The sequence below is a fragment of the Ambystoma mexicanum genome, chromosome 7q (assembly GCF_040938575.1).
Source record: "Ambystoma mexicanum isolate Mex_15411 chromosome 7q, UKY_AmexF1_1, whole genome shotgun sequence".
Lineage (NCBI taxonomy): Eukaryota > Metazoa > Chordata > Amphibia > Caudata > Ambystomatidae > Ambystoma > Ambystoma mexicanum.
In genome coordinates, this window is record NC_090941.1 from 1,164,339,579 (window position 1) to 1,164,357,926 (window position 18,348).

Consider the following 18,348-nt stretch of genomic DNA (forward strand, 5'->3'; position numbering starts at 1 on the left):
CTGTGCCACTTTCCCACTCCTCGCCCCCCGTCCTGCTCTCTGCATGTCTGCCACTCCTGTGCCACTTTCCCACTCCTCGTCCTCCTGTCCTGCTCTATGCATGTCTGCCACTCCTGTGCCACTTTCCCATTCATCGTCCCCCTGTCCTGCTCTCTGCATGTCTGCCACTGCTGTGCCACTTTCCCACACCTCGTCCCCCTGTCCTGCTCTCTGCATGTCTGCCACTCCTGTGCCACTTTCCCACTCCTCGTCCCCCTGTCCTGCTCTCTGCATGTCTGCCACTCCTGTGCCACTTTCCCACTCCTCGCCCCCCGTCCTGCTCTCTGCATGTCTGCCACTCCTGTGCCACTTTCCCACTCCTCATCGCCCCGTCCTGCTCTCTGCATGTCTGCCACTCCTGTGCCACTTTCCCACACCTCGTCCCCTGTCCTGCTCTCTGCATGTCTGCCACTCCTGTGCCACTTTCCCACTCCTCGTCCCCCTGTCCTGCTCTCTGCATGTCTGCCACTCCTGTGCCACTTTCCCACTCCTCGCCCCCCGTCCTGCTCTCTGCATGTCTGCCACTCCTGTGCCACTTTCCCACTCCTCATCGCCCTGTCCTGCTCTCTGCATGTCTGCCACTCCTGTGCCACTTTCCCACTCCTTGTCCCCCTGTCCTGCTCTCTGCATGTCTGCCACTCCTGTGCCACTTTCCCACTCCTCGCCCCCGTCCTGCTCTCTGCATGTCTGCCACTCCTGTGCCACTTTCCCACTCCTCATCGCCCTGTCCTGCTCTCTGCATGTCTGCCACTCCTGTGCCACTTTCCCACTCCTCGTCCCCCGTCCTGCTCTCTGCATGTCTGCCACTCCTGTGCCACTTTCCCACTCCTCGTCCCCCTGTCCTGCTCTCTGCATGTCTGCCACTCCTGTGCCACTTTCCCACTCCTCGTCCCCCTGTCCTGCTCTCTGCATGTCTGCCACTCCTGTGCCACTTTCCCACTCTTCGTCCTCCTGTCCTGCTCTCTGCATGTCTGCCATTCCTGTGCCACTTTCCCACTCCTCGTCCCCCTGTCCTGCTCTCTGCATGTCTGCCACTCCTGTGCCACTTTCCCACACCTCGTCCTCCTGTCCTGCTCTCTGCATGTCTACCACTCCTGTGCCACTTTCCCACTCCTCGCCCCCCGTCCTGCTCTCTGCATGTCTGCCACTCCTGTGCCACTTTCCCACTCCTCGTCCCCCGGTCCTGCTCTCTGCATGTCTGCCACTCCTGTGCCACTTTCCCACTCCTCGTCCCCCTGTCCTGCTCTCTGCATGTCTGCCACTCCTGTGCCACTTTCCCACTCCTCGCCCCCCGTCCTGCTCTCTGCATGTCTGCCACTCCTGTGCCACTTTCCCATTCATCGTCCCCCTGTCCTGCTCTCTGCATGTCTGCCACTGCTGTGCCACTTTCCCACACCTCGTCCCCCTGTCCTGCTCTCTGCATGTCTGCCACTCCTGTGCCACTTTCCCACACCTCGTCCTCCTGTCCTGCTCTCTGCATGTCTGCCACTCCTGTGCCACTTTCCCACTCCTCGTCCCCCTGTCCTGCTCTCTGCATGTCTGCCACTCCTGTGCCACTTTCCCACTCCTCGTCCCCCGGTCCTGCTCTCTGCATGTCTGCCACTCCTGTGCCACTTTCCCACTCCTCGTCCCCCTGTCCTGCTCTCTGCATGTCTGCCACTCCTGTGCCACTTTCCCACACCTCGTCCCCCTGTCCTGCTCTCTGCATGTCTGCCACTCCTGTGCCACTTTCCCACTCCTCGTCCCCCTGTCCTGCTCTCTGCATGTCTGCCACTCCTGTGCCACTTTCCCACTCCTCGTCCCCCTGTCCTGCTCTCTGCATGTCTGCCACTCCTGTGCCACTTTCCCACTCCTCGCCCCCCGTCCTGCTCTCTGCATGTCTGCCACTCCTGTGCCACTTTCCCACTCCTCATCGCCCTGTCCTGCTCTCTGCATGTCTGCCACTCCTGTGCCACTTTCCCACTCCTCGTCCCCCTGTCCTGCTCTCTGCATGTCTGCCACTCCTGTGCCACTTTCCCACTCCTCGTCCCCCTGTCCTGCTCTCTGCATGTCTGCCACTCCTGTGCCACTTTCCCACTCCTCGTCCCCCTGTCCTGCTCTCTGCATGTCTGCCACTCCTGTGCCACTTTCCCACTCCTCGTCCCCCTGTCCTGCTCTCTGCATGTCTGCCACTCCTGTGCCACTTTCCCACTCCTCGTCCCCCTGTCCTGCTCTCTGCATGTCTGCCACTCCTGTGCCACTTTCCCACTCCTCGTCCCCCTGTCCTTCTCTCTGCATGTCTGCCACTCCTGTGCCACTTTCCCACTCCTCGTCCCCCTGTCCTGCTCTCTGCATGTCTGCCACTCCTGTGCCACTTTCCCACTCCTCGTCCCCCTGTCCTGCTCTCTGCATGTCTGCCACTCCTGTGCCACTTTCCCACTCCTCGTCCCCCTGTCCTGCTCTCTGCATGTCTGCCACTCCTGTGCCACTTTCCCACACCTCGTCCTCCTGTCCTGCTCTATGCATGTCTGCCACTCCTGTGCCACTTTCCCATTCATCGTCCCCCTGTCCTGCTCTCTGCATGTCTGCCACTCCTGTGCCACTTTCCCACACCTCGTCCTCCTGTCCTGCTCTATGCATGTCTGCCACTCCTGTGCCACTTTCCCATTCATCGTCCCCCTGTCCTGCTCTCTGCATGTCTGCCACTGCTGTGCCACTTTCCCACACCTCGTCCCCCTGTCCTGCTCTCTGCATGTCTGCCACTCCTGTGCCACTTTCCCACACCTCGTCCTCCTGTCCTGCTCTCTGCATGTCTGCCACTCCTGTGCCACTTTCCCACTCCTCGTCCCCCTGTCCTGCTCTCTGCATGTCTGCCACTCCTGTGCCACTTTCCCACTCCTCGTCCCCCTGTCCTGCTCTCTGCATGTCTTCCACTCCTGTGCCACTTTCCCATTCATCGTCCCCCTGTCCTGCTCTCTGCATGTCTGCCACTCCTGTGCCACTTTCCCACTCCTCGTCCCCCTGTCCTGCTCTCTGCATGTCTGCCACTCCTGTGCCACTTTCCCATTCATCGTCCCCCTGTCCTGCTCTCTGCATGTCTGCCACTTCTGTGCCACTTTCCCACTCCTCGTCCCCCTGTCCTGCTCTCTGCATGTCTGCCACTCCTGTGCCACTTTCCCACTCCTCGTCCCCCTGTCCTGCTCTCTGCATGTCTGCCACTCCTGTGCCACTTTCCCACTCCTCGTCCCCCTGTCCTGCTCTCTGCATGTCTGCCACTCCTGTGCCACTTTCCCACACCTCGTCCTCCTGTCCTGCTCTATGCATGTCTGCCACTCCTGTGCCACTTTCCCATTCATCGTCCCCCTGTCCTGCTCTCTGCATGTCTGCCACTCCTGTGCCACTTTCCCACACCTCGTCCTCCTGTCCTGCTCTATGCATGTCTGCCACTCCTGTGCCACTTTCCCATTCATCGTCCCCCTGTCCTGCTCTCTGCATGTCTGCCACTGCTGTGCCACTTTCCCACACCTCGTCCCCCTGTCCTGCTCTCTGCATGTCTGCCACTCCTGTGCCACTTTCCCACACCTCGTCCTCCTGTCCTGCTCTCTGCATGTCTGCCACTCCTGTGCCACTTTCCCACTCCTCGTTCCCCGGTCCTGCTCTCTGCATGTCTGCCACTCCTGTGCCACTTTCCCACTCCTCATCGCCCTGTCCTGCTCTCTGCATGTCTGCCACTCCTGTGCCACTTTCCCACTCCTCGTCCCCCTGTCCTGCTCTCTGCATGCCTGCCACTCCTGTGCCACTTTCCCACTCCTCGTCCCCCTGTCCTGCTCTCTGCATGTCTGCCACTACTGTGCCACTTTCCCACACCTCGTCCTCCTGTCCTGCTCTCTGCATGTCTGCCACTCCTGTGCCACTTTCCCATTCATCGTCCCCCTGTCCTGCTCTCTGCATGTCTGCCACTCCTGTGCCACTTTCCCACTCCTCGTCCCCCGTCCTGCTCTCTGCATGTCTGCCACTCCTGTGCCACTTTCCCACTCCTCGTCCCCCTGTCCTGCTCTCTGCATGTCTGCCACTCCTGTGCCACTTTCCCACACCTCGTCCTCCTGTCCTGCTCTCTGCATGTCTGCCACTCCTGTGCCACTTTCCCATTCATCGTCCCCCTGTCCTGCTCTCTGCATGTCTGCCACTCCTGTGCCACTTTCCCACACCTCGTCCTCCTGTCCTGCTCTCTGCATGTCTGCCACTCCTGTGCCACTTTCCCATTCATCGTCCCCCTGTCCTGCTCTCTGCATGTCTGCCACTCCTGTGCCACTTTCCCACTCCTCGTCCCCCGTCCTGCTCTCTGCATGTCTGCCACTCCTGTGCCACTTTCCCACTCCTCGTCCCCCTGTACTGCTCTCTGCATGTCTGCCACTCCTGTGCCACTTTCCCACTCCTCGTCCCCCTGTCCTGCTCTCTGCATGTCTGCCACTCCTGTGCCACTTTCCCACACCTCGCCCCCCGTCCTGCTCTCTGCATGTCTGCCACTCCTGTGCCACTTTCCCACTCCTCATCGCCCTGTCCTGCTCTCTGCATGTCTGCCACTCCTGTGCCACTTTCCCACTCCTCGTCCCCCTGTCCTGCTCTCTGCATGTCTGCCACTCCTGTGCCACTTTCCCACTCCTCGTCCCCCTGTCCTGCTCTCTGCATGTCTGCCACTCCTGTGCCACTTTCCCACTCCTCGCCCCCCGTCCTGCTCTCTGCATGTCTGCCACTCCTGTGCCACTTTCCCACTCCTCATCGCCCGTCCTGCTCTCTGCATGTCTGCCACTCCTGTGCCACTTTCCCACTCCTCGTCCCCCTGTCCTGCTCTCTGCATGTCTGCCACTCCTGTGCCACTTTCCCACTCCTCGTCCCCCTGTCCTGCTCTCTGCATGTCTGCCACTCCTGTGCCACTTTCCCACTCCTCGTCCCCCTGTCCTGCTCTCTGCATATCTGCCACTCCTGTGCCACTTTCCCACTCCTCGTCCCCCTGTCCTGCTCTCTGCATGTCTGCCACTCCTGTGCCACTTTCCCACTCCTCGTCCCCCTGTCCTGCTCTCTGCATGTCTGCCACTCCTGTGCCACTTTCCCACTCCTCGTCCCCCTGTCCTGCTCTCTGCATGTCTGCCACTCCTGTGCCACTTTCCCACACCTCGTCCTCCTGTCCTGCTCTCTGCATGTCTGCCACTCCTGTGCCACTTTCCCATTCATCGTCCCCCTGTCCTGCTCTCTGCATGTCTGCCACTCCTGTGCCACTTTCCCACTCCTCGTCCCCCGTCCTGCTCTCTGCATGTCTGCCACTCCTGTGCCACTTTCCCACTCCTCGTCCCCCTGTACTGCTCTCTGCATGTCTGCCACTCCTGTGCCACTTTCCCACTCCTCGTCCCCCTGTCCTGCTCTCTGCATGTCTGCCACTCCTGTGCCACTTTCCCACTCCTCGTCCCCCTGTCCTGCTCTCTGCATGTCTGCTACTCCTGTGCCACTTTCCCACACCTCGCCCCCCGTCCTGCTCTCTGCATGTCTGCCACTCCTGTGCCACTTTCCCACTCCTCATCGCCCGTCCTGCTCTCTGCATGTCTGCCACTCCTGTGCCACTTTCCCACTCCTCGTCCCCCTGTCCTGCTCTCTGCATGTCTGCCACTCCTGTGCCACTTTCCCACTCCTCGTCCCCCTGTCCTGCTCTCTGCATGTCTGCCACTCCTGTGCCACTTTCCCACTCCTCGCCCCCCGTCCTGCTCTCTGCATGTCTGCCACTCCTGTGCCACTTTCCCACTCCTCATCGCCCTGTCCTGCTCTCTGCATGTCTGCCACTCCTGTGCCACTTTCCCACTCCTCGTCCCCCTGTCCTGCTCTCTGCATGTCTGCCACTCCTGTGCCACTTTCCCACTCCTCGTCCCCCTGTCCTGCTCTCTGCATGTCTGCCACTCCTGTGCCACTTTCCCACTCCTCGTCCCCCTGTCCTGCTCTCTGCATGTCTGCCACTCCTGTGCCACTTTCCCACTCCTCGTCCCCCTGTCCTGCTCTCTGCATGTCTGCCACTCCTGTGCCACTTTCCCACTCCTCGTCCCCCTGTCCTGCTCTCTGCATGTCTGCCACTCCTGTGCCACTTTCCCACTCCTCGTCCCCCTGTCCTGCTCTCTGCATGTCTGCCACTCCTGTGCCACTTTCCCACTCCTCGTCCCCCTGTCCTGCTCTCTGCATGTCTGCCACTCCTGTGCCACTTTCCCACTCCTCGTCCCCCTGTCCTGCTCTCTGCATGTCTGCCACTCCTGTGCCACTTTCCCACTCCTCGTCCCCCTGTCCTGCTCTCTGCATGTCTGCCACTCCTGTGCCACTTTCCCACTCCTCGTCCCCCTGTCCTGCTCTCTGCATGTCTGCCACTCCTGTGCCACTTTCCCACACCTCGTCCTCCTGTCCTGCTCTATGCATGTCTGCCACTCCTGTGCCACTTTCCCATTCATCGTCCCCCTGTCCTGCTCTCTGCATGTCTGCCACTCCTGTGCCACTTTCCCACACCTCGTCCTCCTGTCCTGCTCTATGCATGTCTGCCACTCCTGTGCCACTTTCCCATTCATCGTCCCCCTGTCCTGCTCTCTGCATGTCTGCCACTGCTGTGCCACTTTCCCACACCTCGTCCCCCTGTCCTGCTCTCTGCATGTCTGCCACTCCTGTGCCACTTTCCCACACCTCGTCCTCCTGTCCTGCTCTCTGCATGTCTGCCACTCCTGTGCCACTTTCCCACTCCTCGTCCCCCTGTCCTGCTCTCTGCATGTCTGCCACTCCTGTGCCACTTTCCCACTCCTCGTCCCCCTGTCCTGCTCTCTGCATGTCTTCCACTCCTGTGCCACTTTCCCATTCATCGTCCCCCTGTCCTGCTCTCTGCATGTCTGCCACTTCTGTGCCACTTTCCCACTCCTCGTCCCCCTGTCCTGCTCTCTGCATGTCTGCCACTCCTGTGCCACTTTCCCATTCATCATCCCCCTGTCCTGCTCTCTGCATGTCTGCCACTTCTGTGCCACTTTCCCACTCCTCGTCCCCCTGTCCTGCTCTCTGCATGTCTGCCACTCCTGTGCCACTTTCCCACTCCTCGTCCCCCTGTCCTGCTCTCTGCATGTCTGCCACTCCTGTGCCACTTTCCCACTCCTCGTCCCCCTGTCCTGCTCTCTGCATGTCTGCCACTCCTGTGCCACTTTCCCACACCTCGTCCTCCTGTCCTGCTCTATGCATGTCTGCCACTCCTGTGCCACTTTCCCATTCATCGTCCCCCTGTCCTGCTCTCTGCATGTCTGCCACTCCTGTGCCACTTTCCCACACCTCGTCCTCCTGTCCTGCTCTATGCATGTCTGCCACTCCTGTGCCACTTTCCCATTCATCGTCCCCCTGTCCTGCTCTCTGCATGTCTGCCACTGCTGTGCCACTTTCCCACACCTCGTCCCCCTGTCCTGCTCTCTGCGTCCTGCTCTCTGCATGTCTGCCACTCCTGTGCCACTTTCCCACTCCTCGTCCCCCTGTCCTGCTCTCTGCATGTCTGCCACTCCTGTGCCACTTTCCCACACCTCGTCCTCCTGTCCTGCTCTCTGCATGTCTGCCACTCCTGTGCCACTTTCCCATTCATCGTCCCCCTGTCCTGCTCTCTGCATGTCTGCCACTCCTGTGCCACTTTCCCACTCCTCGTCCCCCGTCCTGCTCTCTGCATGTCTGCCACTCCTGTGCCACTTTCCCACTCCTCGTCCCCCTGTCCTGCTCTCTGCATGTCTGCCACTCCTGTGCCACTTTCCCACACCTCGTCCTCCTGTCCTGCTCTCTGCATGTCTGCCACTCCTGTGCCACTTTCCCATTCCTCGTCCCCCTGTCCTGCTCTCTGCATGTCTGCCACTCCTGTGCCACTTTCCCACTCCTCGTCCCCCGTCCTGCTCTCTGCATGTCTGCCACTCCTGTGCCACTTTCCCACTCCTCGTCCCCCTGTCCTGCTCTCTGCATGTCTGCCACTCCTGTGCCACTTTCCCACTCCTCGTCCCCCGTCCTGCTCTCTGCATGTCTGCCACTCCTGTGCCACTTTCCCACTCCTCGTCCCCCTGTCCTGCTCTCTGCATGTCTGCCACTCCTGTGCCACTTTCCCACTCCTCGTCCCCCTGTCCTGCTCTCTGCATGTCTGCCACTCCTGTGCCACTTTCCCACTCCTCGTCCCCCTGTCCTGCTCTCTGCATGTCTGCCACTCCTGTGCCACTTTCCCACTCCTCGTCCCCCTGTCCTGCTCTCTGCATGTCTGCCACTCCTGTGCCACTTTCCCACTCCTCGTCCCCCTGTCCTGCTCTCTGCATGTCTGCCACTCCTGTGCCACTTTCCCACTCCTCGTCCCCCTGTCCTGCTCTCTGCATGTCTGCCACTCCTGTGCCACTTTCCCACTCCTCGTCCCCCTGTCCTGCTCTCTGCATGTCTGCCACTCCTGTGCCACTTTCCCACTCCTCGTCCCCCTGTCCTGCTCTCTGCATGTCTGCCACTCCTGTGCCACTTTCCCACTCCTCGTCCCCCTGTCCTGCTCTCTGCATGTCTGCCACTCCTGTGCCACTTTCCCACACCTCGTCCTCCTGTCCTGCTCTATGCATGTCTGCCACTCCTGTGCCACTTTCCCATTCATCGTCCCCCTGTCCTGCTCTCTGCATGTCTGCCACTCCTGTGCCACTTTCCCACACCTCGTCCTCCTGTCCTGCTCTATGCATGTCTGCCACTCCTGTGCCACTTTCCCATTCATCGTCCCCCTGTCCTGCTCTCTGCATGTCTGCCACTGCTGTGCCACTTTCCCACACCTCGTCCCCCTGTCCTGCTCTCTGCATGTCTGCCACTCCTGTGCCACTTTCCCACACCTCGTCCCCCTGTCCTGCTCTCTGCATGTCTGCCACTCCTGTGCCACTTTCCCACTCCTCGTCCCCCGGTCCTGCTCTCTGCATGTCTGCCACTCCTGTGCCACTTTCCCACTCCTCGTCGCCCTGTCCTGCTCTCTGCATGTCTGCCACTCCTGTGCCACTTTCCCACTCCTCGTCCCCCTGTCCTGCTCTCTGCATGCCTGCCACTCCTGTGCCACTTTCCCACTCCTCGTCCCCCTGTCCTGCTCTCTGCATGTCTGCCACTCCTGTGCCACTTTCCCACTCCTCGTCCCCCTGTCCTGCTCTCTGCATGTCTGCCACTCCTGTGCCACTTTCCCACACCTCGTCCTCCTGTCCTGCTCTCTGCATGTCTGCCACTCCTGTGCCACTTTCCCATTCATCGTCCCCCTGTCCTGCTCTCTGCATGTCTGCCACTCCTGTGCCACTTTCCCACTCCTCGTCCCCCGTCCTGCTCTCTGCATGTCTTCCACTCCTGTGCCACTTTCCCACTCCTCGTCCCCCTGTCCTGCTCTCTGCATGTCTGCCACTCCTGTGCCACTTTCCCACTCCTCGTCCCCCTGTCCTGCTCTCTGCATGTCTGCCACTCCTGTGCCACTTTCCCACTCCTCGTCCCCCTGTCCTGCTCTCCGCATGTCTGCCACTCCTGTGCCACTTTCCCACTCCTCGTCCCCCTGTCCTGCTCTCCGCATGTCTGCCACTCCTGTGCCACTTTCCCACTCCTCGTCCCCCTGTCCTGCTCTCTGCATGTCTGCCACTCCTGTGCCACTTTCCCATTCATCGTCCCCCTGTCCTGCTCTCCGCATGTCTGCCACTCCTGTGCCACTTTCCCACTCCTCGTCCCCCTGTCCTGCTCTCTGCATGTCTGCCACTCCTGTGCCACTTTCCCACTCCTCGTCCCCCTGTCCTGCTCTCTGCATGTCTGCCACTCCTGTGCCACTTTCCCACTCCTCGTCCCCCTGTCCTGCTCTCTGCATGTCTGCCACTCCTGTGCCACTTTCCCACTCCTCGTCCCCCTGTCCTGCTCTCTGCATGTCTGCCACTCCTGTGCCACTTTCCCACTCCTCGTCCCCCTGTCCTGCTCTCTGCATGTCTGCCACTCCTGTGCCCCTTTCCCACTCCTCGTCCCCCTGTCCTGCTCTCCGCATGTCTGCCACTCCTGTGCAACTTTCCCACTCCTCGTCCCCTGCACTCCTGGGCCCCTCCTGCCGCCCCTCTCCCTGTCCTGGGCTCTCCCATTCACCCCCTCTGCTTGGCTGCCCCTGGCCCCCTGTGCTGGGCAGGGCCCCCCGGGCCCCGGGGCCTGTGCTGGCGCTGCCTCTCTTCACCCGGATCCGGAAGTGGCTCCGCGTCCTGCTGCTGCTGCTGTTCCTGCTGCTGCTGCTGCTTCTGCCCGCAGCAGAGGCAGGCAGGGAGGGCGCTGGGGGCTCTCGCTCGGCCCCTCCCCGTGTGCAGCGCCCACCCCCGAGCCCGCAGCAAGAGAGGGGCCAGGACATGTGGGACCAGCGCTGCGCCCAGGTAGGAGACCGCCAGCAGCGCCCGCCCCCCCCCCCCCGCCCCCAGAACCAAACTTAGTGCGCGTGGAGGGGACCACCCCCACTCATGTGTGTGCCCGTGTTGATACGCCCTTCCTAGTGATGTGTGTGCCAGTGTAAATGCAAGCACAGGACCACCCCTAGTGATCAATGCAAGCACAGGACCACCCCTAGTGATCAATGCAAGCACAGGACCACCCCTAGTGATCGATGCAAGCACAGGACCACCCCTAGTGATCAATGCAAGCACAGGACCACCCCTAGTGATCGATGCAAGCACAGAACCACCCCTAGTGATCGATGCAAGCACAGAACCACCCCTAGTGATCAATGCAAGCACAGGACCACCCCTAGTGATCGATGCAAGCACAGGACCACCCCTAGTGATCAATGCAAGCACAGGACCACCCCTAGTGATCAATGCAAGCACAGGACCACCCCTAGTGATCGATGCAAGCACAGAACCACCCCTAGTGATCAATGCAAGCACAGGACCACCCCTAGTGATCAATGCAAGCACAGGACCACCCCTAGTGATCGATGCAAGCACAGGACCACCCCTAGTGATCAATGCAAGCACAGGACCACCCCTAGTGATCAATGCAAGCACAGGACCACCCCTAGTGATCGATGCAAGCACAGAACCACCCCTAGTGGTCGATGAAAGCACAGGACCACCCCTAGTGATCAATGCAAGCACAGGACCACCCCTAGTGATCAATGCAAGCACAGGACCACCCCTAGTGATCGATGCAAGCACAGAACCACCCCTAGTGATCGATGAAAGCACAGGACCACCCCTAGTGATCAATGCAAGCACAGGACCACCCCTAGTGATCAATGCAAGCACAGGACCACCCCTAGTGATCAATGCAAGCACAGGACCACCCCTAGTGATCGATGCAAGCACAGAACCACCCCTAGTGATCAATGCAAGCACAGGACCACCCCTAGTGATCGATGCAAGCACAGAACCACCCCTAGTGATCAATGCAAGCACAGGACCACCCCTAGTGATCAATGCAAGCACAGGACCACCCCTAGTGATCAATGCAAGCACAGGACCACCCCTAGTGATCGATGCAAGCACAGAACCACCCCTAGTGATCGATGCAAGCACAGGACCACCCCTAGTGATCAATGCAAGCACAGGACCACCCCTAGTGATCGATGCAAACACAGGACCACCCCTAGTGATCGATGCAAGCACAGAACCACCCCTAGTGATCAATGCAAGCACAGGACCACCCCTAGTGATCGATGCAAGCACAGGACCACCCCTAGTGATCGATGCAAGCACAGAACCACCCCTAGTGATCAATGCAAGCACAGGACCACCCCTAGTGATCGATGCAAGCACAGGACCACCCCTAGTGATCGATGCAAGCACAGAACCACCCCTAGTGATCAATGCAAGCACAGGACCACCCCTAGTGATCGATGCAAGCACAGAACCACCCCTAGTGATCAATGCAAGCACAGGACCACCCCTAGTGATCAATGCAAGCACAGGACCACCCCTAGTGATCAATGCAAGCACAGGACCACCCCTAGTGATCAATGCAAGCACAGGACCACCCCTAGTGATCGATGCAAGCACAGAACCACCCCTAGTGATCAATGCAAGCACAGGACCACCCCTAGTGATCAATGCAAGCACAGGACCACCCCTAGTGATCGATGCAAACACAGGACCACCCCTAGTGATCGATGCAAGCACAGAACCACCCCTAGTGATCAATGCAAGCACAGGACCACCCCTAGTGATCGATGTAAGCACAGGACCACCCCTAGTGATCGATGCAAGCACAGGACCACCCGCAGTGATCAATGCAAGCACAGGACCACCCCTAGTGATCAATGCAAGCACAGGACCACCCCTAGTGATCGATGCAAGCACAGAACCACCCCTAGTGATCAATGCAAGCACAGGACCACCCCTAGTGATCGATGCAAGCACAGAACCACCCCTAGTGATCAATGCAAGCACAGGACCACCCCTAGTGATCGATGCAAGCACAGGACCACCCCTAGTGATCAATGCAAGCACAGGACCACCCCTAGTGATCGATGCAAGCACAGGACCACCCGCAGTGATCAATGCAAACACAGGACCACCCCTAGTGATCAATGCAAACACAGGACCACCACTAGTGATCAATGCAAGCACAGGACCACCCCTAGTGAAAGCACAGGACCACCCCTAGTGATCGATGCAAGCACAGGACCACCCGCAGTGATCAATGCAAGCACAGGACCACCCCTAGTGATCGATGCAAGCACAGGACCACCCCAGTGATCGATGCAAGCACAGGACCACCCCTAGTGATCGATGTAAGCACAGGACCACCCCTAGTGATCGATGCAAGCACAGGACCACCCGCAGTGATCAATGCAAGCACAGGACCACCCCTAGTGATCAATGCAAGCACAGGACCACCCGCAGTGATCAATGCAAGCACAGGACCACCCCTAGTGATCGATGCAAGCACAGGACCACCCCTAGTGATCGATGCAAGCACAGGACCACCCGCAGTGATCGATGCAAGCACAGGACCACCCGCAGTGATCGATGCAAGCACAGGACCACCCGCAGTGATCGATGCAAACACAGGACCACCCGCAGTGAACAATGCAAACACAGGACCACCCCTAGTGATCAATGCAAGCACAGGACCACCCCTAGTGATCAATGCAAACACAGGACCACCCGCAGTGATCAATGCAAACACAGGACCACCCCTAGTGATCAATGCAAACACAGGGCCACCCGCAGTGATCAATGCAAGCACAGGACCGCCCCTAGTGATCAATGCAAACACAGGACCACCCGCAGTGATCAATGCAAGCACAGGACCACCCCTAGTGATCAATGCAAACACACAACCACCCCTAGTGATCAATGCAAACACAGGACCACCCGCAGTGATCAATGCAAACACAGGACCACCTGCAGTGATCAATGCAAGCACAGGACCACCCCTAGTGAGCAATGCAAGCACAGAACCACCCCTAGTGATCAATGCAAACACAGGACCACCCCTAGTGATCAATGCAAACACAGGACCACCCCTAGTAATCAATGCAAGCACAGGACCACCCGCAGTGACCAATGCAAGCACAGGACCACCCCTAGTGATCAATGCAAACACAGGACCACCCGCAGTGATCAATGCAAACACAGGACCACCGCAGTTATCAATGAAAACACAGGACCACCCGCAGTGATCAATGCAAACACAGGACCATCCCTAGTGATCAATGCAAGCACAGGACCACCCCTAGTGATGAATGCAAACACAGGACCACCCGCAGTGATCAATGCAAACACAGGACCACCCCTAGTGATCAATGCAAACACAGGACCACCCCTAGTGATCAATGCAAACACAGGGCCACCCGCAGTGATCAATGCAAACCCAGGACCGCCCCTAGTGATCAATGCAAACACAGGACCACCCGCAGTGATCAATGCAAGCACAGGACCACCCCTAGTGATCAATGCAAACACAGGGCCACCCGCAGTGATCAATGCAAACCCAGGACCGCCCCTAGTGATCAATGCAAACACAGGACCACCCGCAGTGATCAATGCAAGCACAGGACCACCCCTAGTGATCAATGCAAACCCAGGACCGCCCCTAGTGATCAATGCAAACACAGGGTCACCCGCAGTGATCAGTGCAAACCCAGGACCACCCCAGTGATCAATGCAAACACGGGGCCACCCCTAGTGATCAATGCAAACCCAGGACCACCCCTAGTGATCAATGCAAGCACAGGTCACCTCTAGCAATCAATGCAAACACATGACTACCCCAGTGATCAATGCAAACACAGGACCACCCGCAATGATCAATGCAAACACAGGACCACCCGCAGTGATCATTGCAAACACACAACCACCCCTAGTGATCAATGCAAACACAGGACCACCCCTAGTGATCAATGTAAACACAGGACCACCCGCAATGATCAATGCAAACACAGGACAACCCCTAGTGATCAATGCAAACACAGGACCACCCACAGTGATCAATGCAAACACAGGACCACCCGCAGTGATCAATGCAAACACAGGACCACCCCTAGTGATCAGTGTAAACACAGAACCACCCTAGCGATCAATGTAAGCACATGACTACCCCAGTGATCAATGCAAACACATTGATCAATGTGATCAATGCAAACACAGGACCACCCGCAGTTATCAATGCAAAGACAGGACCACCCTAGTGATCAATGTAAACACAGAACCACCCTAGCGATCAATGTAAGTACATGACTACCCCAGTGATCAATGCAAACACAGGACCACCCGCAGTGATCAAAGCAAAGACAGGACCACTCTAGTGATCAATGTAAACACAGGTCCACCCTAGCGATCAATCTAAGCACATGATTACCCCAGTGACCAATGCAAACACAGGACCACCGGCAGTGATCAATGTAAACACAGGACCACCCCTAGTGATCAATGTAAACACAGGACCACCCCTAGTGATCAATGTAAGCACATGACTACCCCAGTGATTAATGCAAACACAGGACCACCCGCAGTGATCAATGCAAAGACAAGACCACCCTAGTGATCAATGTAAACACAGAACCACCTTAGCGATCAATGTAAGCACATGACTACCCCAGTGATTAATGCAAACGCAGGACCACCCGCAGTGATCAATGCAAAGACAAGACCACCCTAGTGATCAATGTAAACACAGAACCACCTTAGCGATCAATGTAAGCACATGACTACCCCAGTGATCAATGCAAAAACAGGACCATCCGCAGTGATCAATGCAAATACAGGACCACCCTAGTGATCAATGTCAACACAGAACCACCCCAGGTATCAATGTAAGCACATGACTACCCCAGTGATCACTGCAAACACAGGACCACCCGCAGTGATCAATGCAAACACAGGACCACCCTAGTGATCAATGTAAACACAGAACCACCCCAGCGATCAATGTAAGCACATAACTACCCCAGTGATCAATGTAAAAAATGGACCATCCGCAGTGATCAATGCAAAGACAGGACCACCCTAGTGATCAATGTAAAGGCAGGACCACCCTAGCGATCAATGTAAACACAGAACCACCCCAGGTATCAATGTAAGCACATGACTACCCCAGTGATTAATGCAAACACAGAACCACCCACAGTGATAAATGCAAACACAGAACCACCCTAGCGATCAATGTAAGTACATGACTACCCCAGTGATTAATGCAAAAACAGAACCATCCGCAGTGATCAATGCAAAGACAGGACCACCTGCAGTGATCAGTGCAAACACAGGACCACCCTAGTGATCAATGTGAACACAGAACCACCCTAGCGATCAATGTAAGCACATCACTACCCCAGTGATCAATGCAAACACAGGACCACCTGCAGTGATCAATGCAAACACAGGACCTGTGACATTTTCATGTAAACCAGCGGTCTTACAAATGTAGGCTTGGCCCCAAAGGGGAGCCTATAGTATGTCAGTGGTGAAAAGAGACAGGGAACTGCTTTACTGGAAAATATAGGTGACTATCATTTTGTGAGACCTAACAAACGTGTGGGTCAGCAACTGATGTAAACACAAGACCACCCTACTGATGCACGTGCCCCCATGAATGTAAATGCGGGACTCCTCGAGTGATTCATGTATTAATGCAGAGACAAGAGCCACGTAGTGCTTTATATGCCATTGTTAACATAAACACAGGACCGTGTTAACGATATTTGGACTAACTTTCTGTTTTAATCATTGGTCACCGTTAAGGTAATTGCAGGACTGTCACAGTAATTTTGCTTCTCCACTCTTTCTGACTGCTTACTCTCTGTTCTCTCCTCCTCTCCCTTTTTCCCTTTTCCTATCTCCTCCCCCTTCTTTCTTCTATGCAATTACTCTATCAGAATTGTCCCTGGATCTAGTATGATAGCAACCTCGTCTGTCTCCTCCCTCCTCCCCTGACTTGTCACCCCCCAACCCCCTCTATCACTATCTGAAATGTCGTTTGGCCTAGTACGATAGTTGCTTGTTTTGTTCCTCCCCTCCCTTTCTGCACCCTTCTCCCTCACCTTTTGTTTTTCTCTGGCGCTACCAGAAATGTTGTCAGGCCTAGTACGGTAGTCGCCTGTCTATTTCCATTTCCTTTCCACTTTCCCCCTCCCTTCCTTGGGCCTCATCACGACTTGGGCGGTAACGGTAACGCTATTAACGCGGGCGGTATTAGCCCTACCGCCGAACTCCCCGGCGCTAATAGCGCCGGATCACGAGTTCGGCGGTAATGTCAATCCCCATTCCCCATTGAGCCCATTCGGGAATGCCCCATTCCCCATTGGGCTCAATGGGGAGATTTCACGCTAATACCGCCGGCGGATTTCCCGCCGGCGGTAATAGCGCAAAATTTCGGCAGATTTCCCCCCAGCTCAGAGCTGGGGAGAAATCCGCCGAAGTCCTGCTTTGGCGGACCCTTAAATCCGGCAGTAATAGCGCTACCGCCGGATTTAAGGGTTACCGCCGAAGTCGTGATGAGGCCCCTTATCTATGTTTTAGCTCTTGCACTATCTGAAATGTCGTCAGGCCGAGTACGATAGTTAATTTCACGTCCTTACTGTTCATGGCCTGTAAGAATGTCATTGTATTTTCCCTGGTTCCCTCACTTCCCTTGAAGCGCTTTGAAACACATTGTGTATAGGCGCTATATAAATAATCAAATCATATCATGGTAACACGTCTGGTTTTATGATGTTTATAGACATGATGAATTTCTGTTTTTCATAATTATTTTTGTGCACTTATTTTTTTTCTTTTTACTCTTAAAAAAAGAATCCACAACTAGATATATCCAACTCTTTATTTTTCATTCTTTCCTTCAAACACTGAAATTGTATGTTTAAAATAATCTCAAAAAAGCAAGTAGGATAAATGCCAGTGTTTATGTGTTTAGTAAAAATGAACAGACATGGAACGTCCTCTTGTTCTCAGTCTCCAGTCCCCACAAAGCCTGCTAAGGGGCATGGCCAGCCCTCATATGCCCAAAAGCATATATTGCAGCCCTATGGCCTGTGACATTGTTTTCCCTGGCTGTACAATGCCCGCTCGCAGTTGTCTCTTTAAGAAGCATGGTTCGCCACTGCGTGTGCAATAACAGATCTAACTAGTCACTGTGTGCCAAGGAGTAGCAGCCCATTTGCCTCTGTCTGCTACAGTGGAGATCTTGTGTTCTTAGTTGGTTTCATATAGAGCATCCTCTGCCATGTTCATGGTCTCTTGGTGTGTCCAGTCCTCATTGCTAAGCTGCTGTGCAGGCGAGCCCGCATCCTAAGAGCTTTACATACCGGTTTCAGTGGTCCAAGTGACTGCTCTTGTGTGCCCTTTGTCTTGATTGTCTATGATTAGGCGTTACCATGAGCCTCTTATCTCCACCTCATTTGAGGCTGTGGAAATAGATCGCTGGTCATCAGTCATTCATGTCAACACTCACCCTAGGCTGTGTCTCAGCGCTAAAAGACAGGCATGCCTAGGTTCCTGTGCTTATCACCATGATTAAACATATACAGTCAGGAATTGTAAAGTTCTTGGACTCAAAGAGATACCACTTGGATGCATTACTCTGAATCATACACTTGACACAGGAGTTATCATGTTAATGCATTTAATATCACCCCCTAACTTCTGAGGGTTCTTATTTTCATTAAACAATCTAAAGCAAAAGCAGATATAACATAACATCACACCTACGAACAAGATTGCCATGTGGGCAAAGTGCTTGTTTGAATAGATAAATAATAGAACAAGTGGTGGTTTTAGTTTAACAGCATGTGTAACCTTCCTCTCTCATTAAGCTATGCTACACTATACTATACGCCATTAGTCTCAATGC

The 18,348-nt window shown here is 56.2% G+C and overlaps 1 protein-coding gene across 2 annotated transcripts in view; it reads left to right on the top strand.

Annotated features, from left to right (window-relative positions):
• The first annotated feature begins 10,287 nt into the window (after positions 1 to 10,287).
• LOC138528724 (zinc finger protein 585A-like) overlaps positions 10,288 to 18,348 on the top strand; it is a 139,415-nt gene continuing 131,354 nt past the window's right edge. For both annotated transcript variants that reach the window (XM_069640587.1, XM_069640588.1), the window contains exon 1: positions 10,288 to 10,439. In XM_069640587.1, the coding sequence (XP_069496688.1) occupies positions 10,416 to 10,439 (24 nt within the window). In that variant the 5' untranslated portion in view covers positions 10,288 to 10,415. The remainder of the gene's footprint in view (positions 10,440 to 18,348) is intronic.